Below are 18,641 nucleotides of genomic sequence, written 5' to 3' on the forward strand. Positions count from 1 at the left end.
ACGGCAAGAGCGCCGGTCGCCGAACAGAGGGCCGCCGCCGCCGCCGCCGCCCCCTCCTCCCGGAGCGGCCCGGGGCTGAGCACGCTCCCGCGGGCCGGCCGCGCCGCGGCGAGAGTGGGTGGGCAGGCGAGGGAGGGGAAGGGAGCGGAGGGAGGAGGGAGGGAGAGGGCGAGGCGCGTGCCCGCGGCGGGGGCGCGCTCTCGCGCGGGCTGCCGGGATCGCTCGCCGCCGCTGTGGTAATGTCCGCCATGTTGGCCATGGCGCAGGGAGCGGATCGGGCGGGCGAGCGGCGGATCTAGTCTGTGGAAGCGGCCGCGGGCGGCAGGGGGCTGTTTTCGGGCGGGGTGGGCGCCCATGCTGTGGCCGGGGGCAGTGAGGAGGAGGAGGAGGAGCGGGCCGGCCGCGCTGCACTGAGGACGGAGGTGGAGGAGGCGGCGGGAGTCCTCCCCCCCTCCCCACCCGCCCCGCCGCCGCCGCCCGGGCTGTTCCTGTAAGGCGGGGAGACAATGAGTAAACTCTCCTTCCGAGCGCGGGCGCTGGACGCCGCCAAACCGCTGCCTATCTACCGCGGCAAGGACATGCCTGATCTCAACGACTGCGTCTCCATCAACCGGGCCGTGCCCCAGATGCCCACCGGGATGGAGAAGGAGGAGGAATCGGTAGGGACTCGAGTGTTTATTACCCCCCCTTCCCTCCTCCCCCCTCCCCTTTGTCAGTCGGGCCTCGCCATTCACAGCGCGCTTTACGCTCGCTGGAGGGCGCCGCTGCCGCTCCAACGCATGGGACCCTACGCCGGCGGAGTAGCGTAAACCCTCTCGGCCGGCGCAGCGCCCGCCCGCGGCCGCCATGTTGTTGCGTCCCAGTGTTGTGATTAGCTCGCAGCGCCGCTTACGCTGCCGTAAGGGGGCCTTGCCGTAAGCGGCGGCCGGGAATGGCGTAGGGAAGGTTCTGGCCGCATTTGGCGTAGGGCCTCTGTTTACCTTTTTTTCCCCCCGCTGCGGGGTGAATGGGTGAGGGATCCTTTGGCTGGGAAAGCTCCCCCCCCCACACACTTTTAAATTTAGTTTTGCATTGGGTTCTCTTTGAAATGACGTATGGGAAGAAAAGCGCTTTCAAAACAAACATCTTCCTTCTAGCAAGGTAATCCTCATTCCCAGGCCCGCGGTGCTGCAGCGGGATGAGTCGGTGCAGCACTGCGGCGGGGGAGGGCGGGGGCCACTACTGCCCAGCGGGGTGTAGCGTTAGAGGGCTGCAGACCCGTTAGCCCCGCGTCCCCGAGCGGGACCGCTCTGCCTGCCGAGGGTGCCCGTGCAGGACGCAGCCTGCGAAAGGAGCCCGGCATGTTCAGCAGACGGGCCTCCGGCGCTGTGCTGTCTCCGCGCCACCCCCCTGAGAATTGTCGTCGGAGGGGAGTCTTGCAGAAGTTGAGCACCCAGTGTATCTAAATTGACAGTTGCGTTTTTGATAATACAGCGCTTTGGGGCACAAATGTTGCTTTTTCCTCTTTGATGGGAGAAATTTTGCATACGGTTGAATTTCATCTGGCTTGACAGTGTTTACGATTCTGGAGTGGTGTTACTTGCGTGCGAAGTTCATAGTAACTGCACCCTCAAGAATTTTTTCAATGAATCTGCGGTCCCGCCTTATTGTCAGCCCCGGGTGTGCGTGGATTGGTTCTCTGGCTTCTGTGACTGTCAAAAGAAGGCTCGAGGTTTCTGTGATTGGTTTTCTCTTTTGACTATTAATATTGCAGGAAATGCTTTTATGCCTTTGATTGGCTGCTCGAGTTCTGACCTCATTCTCTTACCCAGTTATTACTACTTTCTGCTGTGATTCAATCATGTTTCTCTTTGGTGTTTGATTGCTTGAAAGTCTTGTACTTTCGGTAGAAAATGTATATAGCCGCAGTATCAGGATGAATATTCAGCGTTCAGCTTCTTTTAAATAAGATGAAAACTCAATATTGAATGCTCAAAGTTTCGAGCTAAGTCATGTGAAAATTCTTATTGTTTTTGTTTTTTGAATGAAATTTATTTCTAACTTAGCTCAATTTTCGATGGGAAAGACAATTAAAATAAGAAAGTTCTAGTATGTACGAGAATTAATTGACTTGAATTTTAAGAAAACACAACTTTGGATGGCAAAGCTAGATTTCTGTTAATATTATTGTATGGGTTTTGACCCTAAAAGAAAGGTAGCTTACGAGTCTTGAAGTATTGATATTGTATGTAACCACTGGTATGTAACCACTTGGATCCTATTATTTTGGTTTGGGAAGAACTTGAATCAAGAATCTTCTTCTAGAATGAAGAGTTAGCCCCTGGAAAAGTTGTTACTTTTTGCAAAGAGTGATTAGCATTATACTTAGTTACTGCTTTAGGTCCTTAGTTTGCCACATATGTATTTTATCTGAATTTAGAAAGTAAACTTGTAGTTTAGTTACTTTCCAATGATGTTTTACAAATAAATGCTTAACCCTATGACAATTTTGTACTATTAACGTTTTCAGTAAAACATGTGATTTTCAACCTTGAGAATGAATGCTGAAGTTGGCTTATTTTCAGAAGTTGGCTGCCCAGTTTTAGGGAAGAAGAAATCCACATTCTGATAGAACTAGAATTGTAACTCAGGACTTTTTGACTCTTTTGTCCTGTCTTTTCAGCCTCTTTAATGTTACAAGTGGAGGTTCTTCAAATCAAAACAAAACTAAACAAACCCTGATAGTTAAGACTTATAGTCTAAAAAGTCTTTTGCTTCCCAGAATGTCCAAATGGGGTACTGGTTTTTTCTGTTGTAAATTAACATATAAGTCAGAATACTTGTGCTTGCATGAGTGAACAGCCAATTTAGTTCTTCAGGACTTACTTACAGGACTTCTGTTATTAAGCAGAATTACTTGTGCTTTTAAAAAAAAATGATCTCCCTTGATAAGCAGTTCTAAGCAGCACTAAAATGTAAATTTCATGAACTTTTGTGTTTCATTGAGTTATTTAATTCAACTTCTATTGTCAGCGTGGTGTTCCTAATTAGTTATTTTATAAATATTTTTTAATCACATAGCCTTGTTAAATAAAAATAGAAGAACCTTGGTTAATGGATATATAATTGTTGCTTGGCATTTCTAAACTGTCCACACATGACCCCTTTTCTGCTTGACTGGCTGAATCCTTTGACTTCACTTTATAGCCTTCATGGACATGTGCCTCTCCATCCCCACCCAGCCCCGCGCACCCCGCCGTAAAATTAAGGCCTGTCCGTGTAGCTGTTGGACTATCATTAAACTTTGTTTGTATAGACATTGACTCAATTTCGAGGTACATTTGGATAATCTGGATGCGGTGGTCTTGGTGGTCCTTGGCGTTAGTAACGCTGTGTGTCATTACGGAGCATATCATTCTCCTAGCTTTTTTCTTTTGGACACGCAGACATCTTTTACTCTTTACCTTCATTACTTTTTGCCTAAGGTGTGCCCGTTTGCATCCTCCTATCACTTGGTCTCTGTAGTGGTCATCAGGACATTTGGTCGAACTCAGATACTGTCAGTTTACGTTTATTTAGAATCTAAACAACCGGAAAAGTGCTCAGTGTGTTATGCTACTTCCCCATGAATTTATATAGTGGTGATTGATATTTTTAATATTTCTATCATTTTTGGAACATTTCTTGTGCTCCAGATACTGAGATGAATAAATTTTGACAAATGGGTACACTAATGGAAACACCACAATCAAGACACAGCAACATTTTAAACACCCGAAAAGTTCCCTTGTGCTCCTTTGCAAGTGAGTCCCTCTGCACCAGTAGTTCTAAGCAACCACTGATTTGCTTTCTCTCTCTGTAGATTAGTTTTACCTTTTCTAGAATTTCACGTGAGTGGAATCACATACTTTTTATGTCTAGCTGCTTTTGCTCAGCGTGATGCGTTAAGGATTCATCCTTGTTGCACGTATCAATCCATTATTTTTTATTACTGAATAGTATCCCAATGAATTAATATAATATATTCATTCATCCAAGTATCTGTTGTTGGATATTTGAATGGTTTACAATTTTTCATTTTCATTAATCCTTGTAATGGCCCTTTGAGGTATTACTGTTCCTATGTTATAGATGAAGAGACTGGGGGACCTCACTGCTAGTAACTGGCTGGGATAGAATTCAGACCCTTGCCTTTAATATCACAAAAGCCTGTTCTCATAACCACTGTGCTTCATATTGACTTCTTAGAGAATCCCGAATTATCTTATGAACTATTGCTAATTATAGTTTGTAAATAGTTTTTTAACTTTTATAATTTTGGGGAACCATAAAATATGATATTAATTTGACTGAATTATTAAATTTTTAAGAAGTGTAGTTTTTCATCACTTAACTTTGATTTTTGCTCTTGGCTTTTCACATTTTCTGTTTTTGTTTTTTTTCATATAAGTCTGTTAACTTTGTTTCTCCCAGTGTTGACTCCATTATGTTTGTCTGAGTGTTTATATTATCTTAAGCATGTAAGAAACTTGTGGGAAACTATCCCATTTCATTAGGTTTTTCTTTTAATAGAATGTAATCTCTGTAAGGATGGGAATCTTTGCATGTTTTGTTCATCAATATATTCTAAGTGCCTGGAATTGTACCTGGCACATAATATGGTGCTTGATAAACATTTATTGAGTATTGAATGAGCTTTTTCTTTGCCATGAGCTGTTTTTGTGAAAGTGTGTGTGTGTGTGTGTGTGTGTGTGTGTGTGTAATTCGTTAGCAGAATTGGTAAATTATTCTTCCAAGAACTCTTTTTGGTTTCTTTCCTTGGTACTGTGAATATTTAAATACTAAATCTTTTTTTTCCTCTCTTGAGTCAGAGGCCTATTTAAATAACAGAATTTTTTAGCACAGGTATGGTTGCAATATTAGTCTTCATTTTGTGTTAATTACCCCTCTCATGAGTGTACCTAGATTTGTGTAAGATACCTCTTCATACTAGAACGAACCAAAATCTGTATGAAGTACATGGTTCCATTTATTTTTAAAGAAAAAGATCATGACTGATTTGAATTACCATTTCTCCCTTCGTATGTTAGTTGTGTAATTTTTGTCATTATCTTAATATTTTGAAAGAGTAGAAATATATTTAGTCTTTACCATTGGCACTAATATATTTCGTGTTTCATAATGGAGTTCTGGAGAGGATATAAAATGCAGTTTTGTAAGTTGATATTGTAAAAACATTAAGCATTCTTTCAACAAAAGCAAATACCAGCCAGGTATCATCTAAGTGCCATGTGTTACCTAAATAAGGTATTGGGAAACTATTTAATATGTGTAAGGCTGTGTGCTAAAGTGTTAGAATCAAAAGAAGAATTGACAGATCTTGACATCTGGGAACTTAAACGAATCATTGAGGTCAAAAACATATTTGGGAAGTTAGCAAAAATTACCAGGTTATGTCAACCTGACAGACATAAAAGATCATTAGAGAAAAAGTTAAATGTCAGTATAGTTAAGAGGAGTAAGAGAAAACTTACTGGGATGTATAGAGAAGGCTCCTTGGAGAACGATTTAACAATTTGGGCTCTCAGGTTTGGTTGGTTGATGATTGTTGAAACAGATACTTGAGTGCAGGAATATTTAAAGCAAGTTGTATAGATGTTAAGTAGACTAAAGACTCTTCCATGTTATATGTTTTTAAATCTATCCTTTCTATATTGTTAGAAACTTGAGGAGGGTAGCAATCTGTATTTCTGAGCATGTCATTCTTAGCTCTTGCTTTTTTTTGGTTTGTTTGTTTTTGGACATGCAGATGTTTTACTTCTTTTCTTTCCCTTCCTTTGTTCCCTGTTATATCTTCAGCACTAGAAACTGTTTAGAACATAGAAGACACTCAGTAAATATTTGGTGATTGAATGAATAAAAGTTGGAGTGGAGATTGGGTTGAAAAAAGGGTAGGATTATATCAGATTATAGATAGTTTTGAATGTTAGGCCCAGGAGTTCTAGGATGGTGTAGAAAAAAGAGAATTGAGGTGCGGGTGTGAAATCTGTTTTCTAAGTTTTGGCTCTGTTGTCAAGTAGCCGAGTGATCTGGGAAAGTTGCCTACCTTCTCTGAACCTCAGGTTGTTCCTCACGGCCATCTCAGCTGCCATTTATTGTTTTGAGCATGTGCCAGAAACTTGTTAAACTCAGTAAATGGTTTTAAGAGCTCAATATAACTGTTAGATGTGTGGATGCTCTTATCTCTTTTCCAGAAGAACCTGAGGCTTTAGAAATTAAGTATCTTGCCCAAGGGCACCCCTCCCTAGACCAGAATAGGATAGAGCTGATGTTTTGAGTTCAGGCCTTCTGAGGGATTGACCCCAGGGTCCTTCATTGTACCACTTCATTTGTAAAATAAGTGGGTTGAGAACTAGATGATATCTAAGATTCATTTTATCTCTACTGTTTTATCATTTATTATCCCATAGGCCTGGAGGAGTCATTAAAATGTTTTGCCTCGTAGAATGATATTATGAAAGAAACTTTGTGGTGAATGCCGTTTGTAAACACATTCTTTTAAAAAATTATTTAACAGAATGGTCCGTCTGTGGTGTAAGTTTAGATTTTTATCGGTATCAGTTCTCTAAAGAACAAGGCCTAAAAATATTTGACAGATGGGATCATTAGGTTGGGTTTCAAGTGAAAGAAACCAAATGTGGTTTCTTTCAGGTTCCTGAGGGTTGTCTCACACCAAGGATGGGTTAAACAGTGAAGGTTTGGGAAGGCCAGGAGCCAGGGCTGCTGTGCGCCCTCCAGCAGCAAGTGACATTAATGTCACTCAAGTCTAACAATACCCCATCTTTTGAGAAGTAGTATAGGGTAGTGGTTAAGGGCATGTGTTCTGGAGCCAGACTGTATGGGTTTGAGTACTCAGGCAGGTTCATTTCAGCTGTAAAATCATGGGGTTGTTGGAAAGGTGAATTGTAGTGTGCTTGGGACATTTCATGGCTGGCGTACAGTCAATATTAGCTATTACTATCATCGTTGTTGTATTTCTGTCAGTTCAAAATTCCAGATTCCTGAGCTGGCGTTATTGGTTTGGCTTGCATCAGTTATCTGCCTCCAAGCCTACCAGTGAAGGAACAGGGGAAGTTAGTGTACCCGTGCTAAGGTACCCTCCTCAGAATGGGGCTGTAGCCAGAGAGCTGCCCTGAGAGAGCTTTTGGTGGGTGTATAACATCCTAATCAAACGTTATGGAGTTAAATTGTTTTAATCCATGGTTTAACCCAAGGTGAATTTGTATACTTAGTGTTTTTACAAACCTTACGTTTTAATTTGTCTTAAAATTTAAATTTTAAGGTGAGATTAAAATACTTTGTATGAGATTTTTATATGATATTTGAATTGAGGACTGTGATAGAAGTCTTCAGAATTCTTTTAAAGAAAGCACACCCTTCACACTTATTAATTTTCAAAGTAGTAAGGGATGAATTTTGTGTGACCTCAAAAGAAATTGTTTAACTTCCTGGCCGTTAGTTTCCTCGTTTGTAAAGTAGAATTGGGCTGAGTGACCTTTAAAGCACCATTGGCTCTAAAAATTACTGCATCTGTGAATCCACATATCTTCCTACTAGGCATATGTCCAGAATGTTAATCAGATGAATAGAACTAACAAATAGAGACTAAATATTAGGAAGATATTAATAGTTAAGGTTTAATTCTAACACTATTACAAATGTTGTCATGTTTGTCGCGTGCGTGTGTGTTGAGAGTGAGAACACAGGTGAGAGAGTAGATGCTTATTTTCCCAATTAGTCAAAATGCCTAAGGAAGGTTCATGTGCTTGTTTTATTCACCACGGGCTAGATACATACCCAGGCACTTAAGTGATAGAAAGTTTGTAATACAGGCATTGACCATGACCCTGGCCCCTGGGATTGAGTTTGATTGTATTACTAAGCATACAACCGCGTCTTTCTCTCATGTCAGTAGAGTTGGGGTAGCATAGGAGACAGCCCGTGGAGGAAAGGGTACTCGGTCGGAGTGAGCCATGAAGGAGACCAGTGTACGTAGCAGAAGGTCCAGTGTGATTGTTTGATTGCAGCTTAAAACTGATCCTTGAGTATTTTTTGCTTCATCTACACTTAAATGCATCAAAACTTCAGATTTGCCTGCTCCATAGTGTAGCACTCTTCCTTGTGGGTTTTATACTGGAAAAAGATGGCGGTCACTTCCAGATTCATTTTAGCACCATTTCTATATGTCTGGTTTTAGGTTTCTTTTTTTCTTGTCAGTATTACTGTGCAGTCTGAGGAACGCAGAATGGAGAGTCAGTCTGTCTGCTAGCTCTGTAACTCATATCCTTATATCCGTAGCTTTACCTTCAGCTTTCTTATTACTCCTTATTTTCCTTTTTTTTTTTTTTTTTTTTTTTTGGTGGGCAAAGGATATAATGTTGGTTGGGGAGTTGACAAGCAAGTTGTATTACTAATTGGATGATGTTGTTGGAACTTTAAAATTGTGACTTAGGTTCCAATCCTGGCCTCTGTCACTTTCCCTGTGGGGAAGGTACATTACCTCATTAAACAATATTTCTTCAATGAGAAGTATCTCAAAAAGGAACTTTAAAAATAAACTTTTTTTGTAAAGACTTAAGTCAGTGCCTTATACAGGTACCTGCTATTTTTTTTAATTATTCATAACTTACTTACACAGGATAATAAATGTGAAGGAATATGGAAGAATAAAATATGTAAAGTATCTCCATACATCATTCTGTGGTACAGTTTCACTATACATACATATATATACATAAATACATATATATATATGCACATATATATATATATAAAATTGTTTTCTAATCTTTATTGGGGAATAGTGTCTTTTTCCAGGACCCATCAGCCCAAGTCAAGCCGTTGTTTTCAATCTAGTTGTGGAGGGCGCAGCTCACTGGCCCTTCTGGAATCGAACTGGAGGCCTTGGTGTTGTGAGCACTGCGCTCCAACCGAGCCAGCCAGCTGCCCTACTTTCACATTTTTTTCTCCTGCCAATTAAATATATTTTTACATCTGTCAGACATTAGCAGATTGACACTGTATTTTCCTCCTTCCATGTCTGTTTCCTGGCAGAGCAGTTAACAATCCAATTGATTTTAAAAAATTAAAGACTTTGAAAATTAATAGCCAAGAGAACTAAATCTTCAGCTAATTCACAGAGTAATAATTCTCAGAGTAACAATCCCATTCTTATGTCATCCTTGTCTCAAATACATAGCCTACCGATTTTATTCCCATCATTATAAAAAAAGATGCTACTGTAATCAGAATATATTGTTTTCATGTCTAAGACATTTTCTAGCTTTTTTTACATTGAAAGATAATAGATCCACATGATTTAAAGGATGAAAACTTAATAACAAAATGATATACATGAAAAGTGATGTGTTCTTCCTTCCCCTTCCTCATGTTCCCAGACCATAGAGCAGCTATTGTTAGCAGTGTGTGTGTGTGTGTGTCCTAGACAAGTTCTAAACAGATGCTTTTTAAATGGTAAAGTGAGCAAACATTTCCCTTGTATTCATTTTATAAGAGTAATGTGTGATCTTAGAGTTAGTTTCTTAATCTAGAGCCATCAACTCAGATCGTTTTGATTTTAAATTTCTTCCCTTAAATTGTCTGAGGAATTGAGAATTGGCAAATCATAGCTTTCTGATGATTTTGTTTGGAGTTTGGATATGGAACCTTAACTTGTTATTCCCATGTGGGAGTTTGGTTGTCGGTAAGCCTTGCATTGTGCATAGGCCTTTAATTTTTTATATATATATAAAACATATTAAAATCAGGTTAACTATTGGTTAAGTGACTTATTTCAGTATTTCTCTAACTATTGTGGCGTAAAATAGCAATTTGGGTCAGAAGAGCAATACCGTTTTGAAGAAAGCTGTCTTATGTCATGTATCACGTTGGTAAACTGGATCTTTCATACAGACTATACTCTGTCTTTCAGTGGAGTTGTTTGTGATGTTTATTCTTTCAGTAAATAGCTCCATGAACACAGGGACTGTCTGTATTACCTTTGTATCCATCATCTGGTACAATGAATGACAGACGGTAGCCGCTCACTAAATGTGTGCTGATGGGATGAACAATACCTGCTCTGTACTTTAGATACTTGAAGGCTGTCTTCAAGCAGCCTTCAGTCCCATAGAAAAGAGTTGTAAACACATAACTCCGTATGAGGTTTACTGTGTTATGTGGAAGGTAAAAATGACATCCTGTAGAAATTTGTGTCATTGAGGTACATGATTTGCACAAGAGTATATGCATATGTGAATTAAGGTAATAGCTCATTGAGTGTAATATACTGTTGAATTAGTTTTGAAATTATTTCCGTATGCAAGAATGCCATAAGTTTTATACATACATGCACACACACTCACACAGTGCCAAAATGTATACACATTTTAAGAAAGGAAAAAACTATTAAAATTATGCTGATGGTAACCACTTTGAGCACCTTTTGTAATTGCAGAAGTCATATGTGACTTGCACTCAACTTCTGTTTTCCGTACATATTATTACAATTTAATGGTTTTTTCTTTTCTTCAAATGTGTATACATTTCTTTGGCATCCTCTGTGTATATACATATAGACACATATAGACACATGAACACAGTAGTGTTCATGTTGCAAAGTGATGCCCAGGAGAGTTGTGACGGGTTGAAGGAATTTTTGTGGTCTAATGTAGATTCACCTTTTAGGACAGGTAAACTCGTGTTAAGAACAGTGCCTGTTTAAATAAGGCGTTCTGAGGAAAAGAAACTTTGTGTTATGAAGGATGGCTTAAAGAAACAGCATTGTTTGGTTATTAATACAAGTAATGTGCAGATTTTACTTACTTTAGTTTAAAGCACAGGGTTCTCCATAAAGAAACGACTTGGAAGAAGCTTGTCTATACGTTATAGGTGCTTCAGTGGGTTCAATGGGGTAACGATAGCAGTTACCCCTCGGTTTTATTTGAAATAGCCTCAGCCATCTTAGCAGAATTCATCAGGGCTTTCAAAATATCTCCAAACGAAATACAAAAGATTTAGGTCAGTGATTCTCAAACTTTGACATGTATCAGAATCACCTGGAAAAAGATGGTTGAAACAATAATCGCTGGTCACCATTCCCGGGGTGTAGGACTTAGTAGGACTGGGATGGGGCCCAGGATTTTGCTTTTTTTTTTTTAATTGGGGAAGGGGAACAGGACTTTATTGGGGAACAGTGTGTACTTCCAGGCCTTTTTTTTTTTCCAGGTCAAGTTGGTGTCCTTTCAGTCTTAGTTGTGGAGGGCGCAGCTCAGCTCCAGGTCCAGTTGCCAGTTGTCTAGTTGCAGGGGCACAGCCCACCATCCCTTGCGGGAATCGAACCTGCAACCTTGTGGTTGAGAGGACGCGCTCCAACCAACTAAGCCATGCAGGAGCTCAGCGGTAGCTCAGCTCAAGGTGCTGTGTTCAGTCTTAGTTGCAGGGGGCAGAGCCCACCATCCCTTGCAGGACTCGAGGAATTGAACTGGCAACCTTGTGGTTGAGAGCCCACTGGCCTATGTGGGGATCGAACCGGCAGCCATCGGAGTTAGGAGCATGGAACTCTACGCGGGCTGGCCCGGATTTTGCATTTTTAACAAGTTCTCAGGTGATCCTGATGCTTCTTTTCCAGGGACCCCACTTTGAAAACCAGTTTAAGGGGGCGAATAATGGTTCTCACCTATGCCAGATACCGGAATATCTGGGATGCTTTTTTAAAGTATATATGTAGGCTTTACCCTAGATTTAACAACCAAATCACAATTTGTAAGTGATTCTGTTCTAAATAGAACAAAAGGATTAGCATGTGTGCCTATGAGCCTTCCAGTCTGCCCTGCCATTTCACTACTCTTTTGGGGTTTCTTGTGCTCTCATGCATGGGCTTTCAGGCTTTGTCTGTGACCCATTGTGTGTGTGTGTGTCCAAAATTAAGTACACCTTAACACACACACACACACACACACACACGGTAGATTTTTATTTTTTGCAGTTCTTAATGTTCTGTGAAGTTCCCATAAACTATGAATTCGTGAATACTGAACCATGGCCACTAGTGGAAATACAGGGTTAGGTTTCTGTGAGCATGAAAATGGTGGTCACATTTTCATCAACCAATCAATACACATATAACCTTGTGTTATGTATGTTTCTGTTTAAAGATACTCTATATAGTATATATTGTTGATTCATTGACATTGAACTTAACAGCCACCAGCACTGTACCTCCTGCCTGAGTGAAGCCTTTTCCCTGTAAGGGCACCTGTAGTTCTCTTGTGCTTGGGAACATTAGCACTTCTCTGAGGGACTTGGGGGGGGGGGGGGGTGCGTAAACAATGACATCATTACGAACGTGCAGAAAATTTGGGCTAAGTAGAACATTAAAAGGATAAAATAGAAAGTTGTCAGTTCTTAAAAAAATGCTTCTGGTGTTTGAATTTAAGTTAAGAAGTTTTTCTTAATTACCTTGTTTTTCCCCTAGAACTTGTGGTTTGTTCTATTATATACTGCTCTTTAGATGCAGTTTTCATCCATACGGATAGCTGGTTGTCCCATTTTTTTAAAAATTTTATTTTTTCTCCCTTGTTTAAGATGCCATTTTTATCATATTTTAATCAGGCATTTGGGTTTATTTTTTAACTTTCTAGTTTGCTTCGTTGTGCAAAAAATGTACTGTTTTAGTCATTTCATTAATTGATCATTTCATTATTTTATCTTTTTATCATTTAAAAAACTTATCTGGAAAAACAAAAATAAACCAAAAAACAAGAACAGAAAAAAGTACCCGATAAGAGTTAGTCACTTCTCCTATTCTTACTGCTCTCTTTTTTCAGAGTTTTCCTTTCTGTTGTTTCTTCTTTATTTTTCCATATGGACTTTATAATTATTTTGTTTAACTCCAGAAAAAAGATTGGTGTTTTTATTGGGATTCATCATACATTTATAAACTAGCTTGTAGAGGATTTGACATTTTTGTGATATTGATTTCCTATCCGAGAACATGGTTTATTTCTTCATTTGTTGAAGTCTACTTCTGTATCTTTCAGGAGTGGTTTTCTTGTATTAGTTTTGTGCATTATTCCTAGGAATTTGACCTATTTGGTTATTGTACATGTCATTTTCTCTCCCATTTATATCTTATAACTTGTTATTGCTTGTATTTTAAAAAGCTATCGGTTTCTATATGTTAATTTTATATCCTGTGACTTGTTATCTAATTGTTAATTCATTGGATCACCACCTGCTTTCTTACCTACTCTTCAGTGGTTACTTGGACCTAAGAAAAATCTTAGAGAGCCCTCTGAGTCACCTTTCACCTTCACCCCTCCCCAGTGCCAAAATGGGGGGGCTCTTATTCTTAGTACAGGCATACTGTTGTGGACTTCAGATACTGACATTCTGATGTGTGGGTCCCCTACGCCTCCCCCCCCCCAAGCAATTCTCTGGCACGAGCAGAGTATCCTGTAATTCAACTCAATTCTGACACAGTTCTACGAGGATGTAACATCAGATCCCACAGGTTAAGGGCTCAGTTCTGCGAGACTCCCTTCCCACCTCCACGCCCCTCCCCACACGCCTTCACATGCTGATGGCATCCTGACTGTCACCAGGGCTTCTGGCCAACTGGTTGTAGATTGGAGGCTTCAGTGACCCCCTCCTTGGGTTCAGTTCAATAATTTGCTAAAACAGCTCACAGAACTCAGAGGAACGTTTTACTTGTTAGGTTGCAGGTTTATTATAAAAGGACACAACTCAGCGACGGTCAGACCCCAAGAAATGCATAGGGCACTGATGGGGGTGGGGGTGCCGCTCTCCCAGCTCCTCCAGATGTTCACCAGCCCAGAAGCTCTCTGACACCAGTGCTTTTGGGTTTTTTTTATGGAGGCTTATTACGTGGGCATGTTGATTAAATCATTGTTGATTGGTGATTAATCTGCAATCTGCAGCCCCTCTCCCCTCCCCAGAGGTCAAGAAAGTTCCAGGGCTTCCAGTCACATAATTGGTTCTCCTGGAAGCTGGCTGTCATCCTTAGGTGCTTTCCAAAAGCCATTCGTTAACATAAACTCAGGTGTAGTTGAAAGGGATTTTTTAGGGTATCATAGCACCTTTATCACTCAATCACTTAGGAATTCCAAGGTTTTTAGGAGGTCTGTGCCAGGAAAGAGTAAGTAATAAGACCAAATATACATTACTTGTTTTAAATCACAATATCACTGTATTGCATGGAGTTTTCAAAGAATTAGAATTTATGTGTTATGTGTAGTGATATTATTTTAGCTAGAATTTTGTATTTGAAAGCTGATTTTCTAACTGATTTCTAAAATCAGTTTATTGAGATATAATTGACACATAAAGTGCACATACTTAACATGTACAATTTGGTAAATGTTGGCATCTGTATATAGCTGTGAAATCATTACCACAGTTATTATAATGAACATATCACCTCCACGCCTTTTTATAAGTTCTCCCCTTCAGGCAAATAGTGATTTGCTTTCTGTTACTGTGGATTAGTGGTTTGCGTTTTCTAGACTTGTATACAAATGGTATCATATAGTGTATCTTCTTTTGGTTTGGCTTCTTTCACTCAGCATAATCATTTTGAGATTCATACATATAGCATGTATCAATAAGTCATTCCTTTTTATTGCTAAGTAATATTCCATTTTATGTATACAGCACAGTTCATCCATTTACCTGTTGATTGATTTTTCGCTGTTACAGATAAAGCTGCTGTGAACATTTGTGTGTGTATCTGCTTTCATTTGTTTTGAGTAAATACCTGAGGGTGAAATGGCTTGACTGTATGGTATGTAATAGGTACATTAAAAAGGTTTAACTTAAACATAAAAAAGGCTGTCAGACTTTTCTAGAGTGGTTATACCATAAAGATACCTTTTCTGAGATGTTTATATAGTTTAGAACCTTGCTACTCAGAGTTTGGTCTGGATTTGGCATTAACTGGGAGCTTGTTAAAACTGCTGAATTTCGAAAAGTCTGACAGAAAATACTGATAAATGCTGAGTGTTCTTCCCTCCTTCAGATGGTTACTTCATAGTGATTTACTGATGACAATAAATTTTTGCCTATTGCCCATTTCAAATATAGTAGTTTCGAGAGGAATTGCTTCCCAAGCATTTTTCCAATGTATAGCAGCTATCTAGCCTGGCATAGTTTTTTTGTGGGTAAGGTACCCATTTTCTTTTTGTGTAATTTTGTGTAACTTCTCTGGTGAATGAGTCCATTTGCTAGCCTTCTTCAATAAATTTCATATCTATATCTATCTATATATTTTTCATAACCAGTGATCTAATTCTTGGTTATTTTCATATATAGGTATCTTGAAAACTTCTGTATGGGTTATCTACTCTTAGTATTCAAGGAATGCAAAATAATTACAGAAAAGATTTTGTTAATAGATAAATTAACTGAATATCAAATAATGTTTTTAAAAGCTAAATACCAATTTATTTTGCGTACTATTTTGAATTTTCACTATGACTGTTCATTTCCATTGTTGCATGAATATTTAAATTTAAGATCAAACTACATTGACGTTACTGCCACCTTCCTGAATTAGTGTTGAAGGTCGTGATCTCAATCAGTAGTAGGAAATTCTCAATTTAAAACAAGATTTCAAAAACCCAACAATTAGATTGAAAAGTAAACATTTGTTACTTTATCAAGTGAAACAAATTGGTGTTATATAACTTACAATTTACTTTTCAGAAGTTGATTTGTATGTCAGGTATTATAGAATTAAATGCTTGTGGCAAAATATTTCTACACAATAAGATTGCTTTCACTTTTACAGTTTTATTTAAGATATCAGTTACTCAGGCTATTCAAGTCCCCTCACCCCCATTTCTTCATATCCCCACAGACAGTTAAGACAGAAGGAGAAGCTATGGGTGATTCAATTCTTAATTCATTTAAAATTTAACATAGTTGTTTTTCAGAAGAGAAAAATCTTTACCGTTATTAAATTCTAAAAGGAATTCATTACAAATGGGCAGTTATATGTTTGTTGATAAACCTCTTTAAATTACAGAGAAAACCAGAAACCTTAATAAGGTGACTTTTTGTTTTACTGATTTTTAGCTAAAGCTGATATATTATCTTTGGGAGGAAAGTTCTTGAAATACTTGTAACTTGACTTACAAAGGCGGTATTTAGAATCCTAGAGGAGAGGATGGATTCCATGTTCTTCAGGCCAGTGTTTCTCAGATTTTCTGTGGTGGACACCAGCTTTCTAAAACATAATTTATTACTTGTTAATACTTTTCTCAACTATAATAAAAATGAGTTACTGAAAAATTAAAGATGTGAACAATGCAAGGCCACTATTTTTTGTTATTAGTTTTAGCAGATGTAAAATTACTGTCAACATTGCTTTAAAACTTTCCAAAGCTTACTCTAAATTGTCTGTAATTCTAGAGGACCACAATCTGAGTAGCACTGCTTTAGATGGTAGTTCTATAGCCCCGCAATTTACAGCTGTATTATCACACTGGAACTTGGTAGAAATGTGACTTGTCTGGTTCCCTCCCATACCTACTGAATCAAGTCCTGCTGGTTTGACTGTCATCTGTTTTGAAATGAGACTTACAGGTGATTCTGAAGCACATTCAAGTTTGAGAGCCTTTGCCTTGGGCTTTTCCTAAAATGCTGATTATATGGGCTTTTTAAGGGGGAACTGGATAGCCTAAACTCTCTCTGTAATTGAAAGACTGAAAGATATGGTTGGTTAAAAAGTTAAATCTGTCGTGGAGTATTAGATAGGAAATAACACATATAATTAAAGATAGAGATGTTTGAAAATATATGTGCTAAGTGAAAAAATATTCTGATGTTTTAGATCCTAGGAGTATGGATCACATAATTAAAAATTTTTTTAATTAAAGTTTATTGGGGTGACAATTAAAATTCTTTTGATAGAATTGAGAAGCCTGACTTTGCTTTCACCGAGATGAAAACTTGACCCATCAAAACTCTTCCCGGTTGTGACACCTCACAGGGTTGCATGAAACTCATTCAGACAGCTGAATGATTGGTAGGTTGTTTGAATGATTGTGATGATTGGTAGGTTGTTTTAGTACGTATTTAAAGAAATTAGCACACTTAGGTTTTACATCATTTGAGATTGAAATGGAATCTTTGTCTTGATTAGTCTGTATTTCACTGTGTTTATAGCTAATAGAAATACAATTGATATTGTATTCTGCAATATTTCTAAATTCACTTACTAGTTTTACAAGTTTTTTTGTAGATTCCGTCAGATTTCCTACATAGAAGATTGTGTGGGTCTGTGAATAGGCAGTTCTACTTCTTTTCCCCAGTCTGGATGCCTGCTCATTCTTTGTGTTTCTGCCTGCCTCTCTCAGGCCTGGGGATTACCAGACTAGACCCTCCAGTACAATACTGAATAGAAGTGTTGAGAGCAGATATCCCTGTCTTGTTCCTAATTTTAGGGAAGAAATAGTATTTAACTTAAGTATGATATTAATTGTGGCTTTTTTGTAAGTGCCCTTTATGAGGTTGAAGAAATTCTCTTTTATTTTTAGCTTTCTAAGAATTTTTGCAATGGATGTTGGGTATTTATAAATCGTTTTTCTGTATATGGAGATGATAACATCCATATACGTTTCTTTTTGATTTTTAATATGGTGAATTACACTGGTTTTGAATGTAAACCAATGCTGCATTCCTGAGATAAACCCCTTTTGGTCATGTATTATCCTTTTAATAAATACATCATTGGATTCTATTTCTAAATTTTTGTTTGGAATGCATCTATGTTCACAAGGAATATTTGTAGTTTTCTTGTAATGTTTTTTTCTGGTTTTGGTATTAGAGTAATACTGGCTTTATAGAATGAGTTGGGAAGTATTCCTTCCACTTTGGTGTCTTAGAAAAATTTGTGTAGAGTTGGTATTATTTTCTCCTCAAATGTTTGGTAGAATTCACCAATGAAGTCATCTGTTTCTGGAGGTTTCTTTGTATGAAGATTTTTGACTACAGTTCAGTTCTTTAATAGATAGATTACTCGGGTTATTTCTAGCTCTCTGAGCTTTGGTAGTTTCTTTCTTTTAAGGAATTTGTCCCTTTTGTCTAATTGATGAATTTATTGGTATGAAAGCATTCATAATATTTTCTAGGGTGATAGCTCCTCTCTTGTTCCTGACATTGATAATTTGTGTCTTCTTTTTTTCCTTATTGATCTGGCTAAAACTTTATCGGATTTTATTGATTTAATTGAATCACTTTTTGGTTTCATTGGCCTTTTCTCTGTTGGTTTTCTGTTTTCTAGTTCATTGATTTCCGCTTTGATCTTGATTATTTCCTTTCTTCTGCTTACTTTGGGTTTAATTTGCTCTTTTTCTAGTTTCTTAAGGTATAAGCTAAGGTTGTTGATTTGAGACCTACTTTTATATAGGTGTTTAGTGCTATACATTTCTTCCTAAATGCTGCTTTAGCAGCATCTCACAACCTTTCGTTTGTTTAATTTTCTTTCAGCTTAGGATACTTTTTAACGTCTTTGTTTCTGGGATTGTTTAGAAATGTGTTATTTAGTTTCCAAATATTTAACGGTTTCACAGAGGTCTTTC

General features: G+C 38.5%; 1 protein-coding gene across 4 annotated transcripts in view; it reads left to right on the forward strand.

The window, feature by feature from the left end:
* Positions 1 to 206: 206 nt before the first annotated feature.
* EPC2 (enhancer of polycomb homolog 2) overlaps positions 207 to 18,641 on the forward strand; it is a 113,505-nt gene continuing 95,070 nt past the window's right edge. For all 4 annotated transcript variants that reach the window (XM_081052629.1, XM_081052630.1, XM_081052631.1 and 1 more), the window contains exon 1: positions 207 to 659. In XM_081052629.1, the coding sequence (XP_080908755.1) occupies positions 507 to 659 (153 nt within the window). In that variant the 5' untranslated portion in view covers positions 207 to 506. The remainder of the gene's footprint in view (positions 660 to 18,641) is intronic.

The sequence above is a fragment of the Rhinolophus hipposideros genome (genome assembly GCF_964194185.1).
Source record: "Rhinolophus hipposideros genome assembly, chromosome: 6".
NCBI classification, from domain to species: Eukaryota; Metazoa; Chordata; class Mammalia; order Chiroptera; family Rhinolophidae; genus Rhinolophus; species Rhinolophus hipposideros.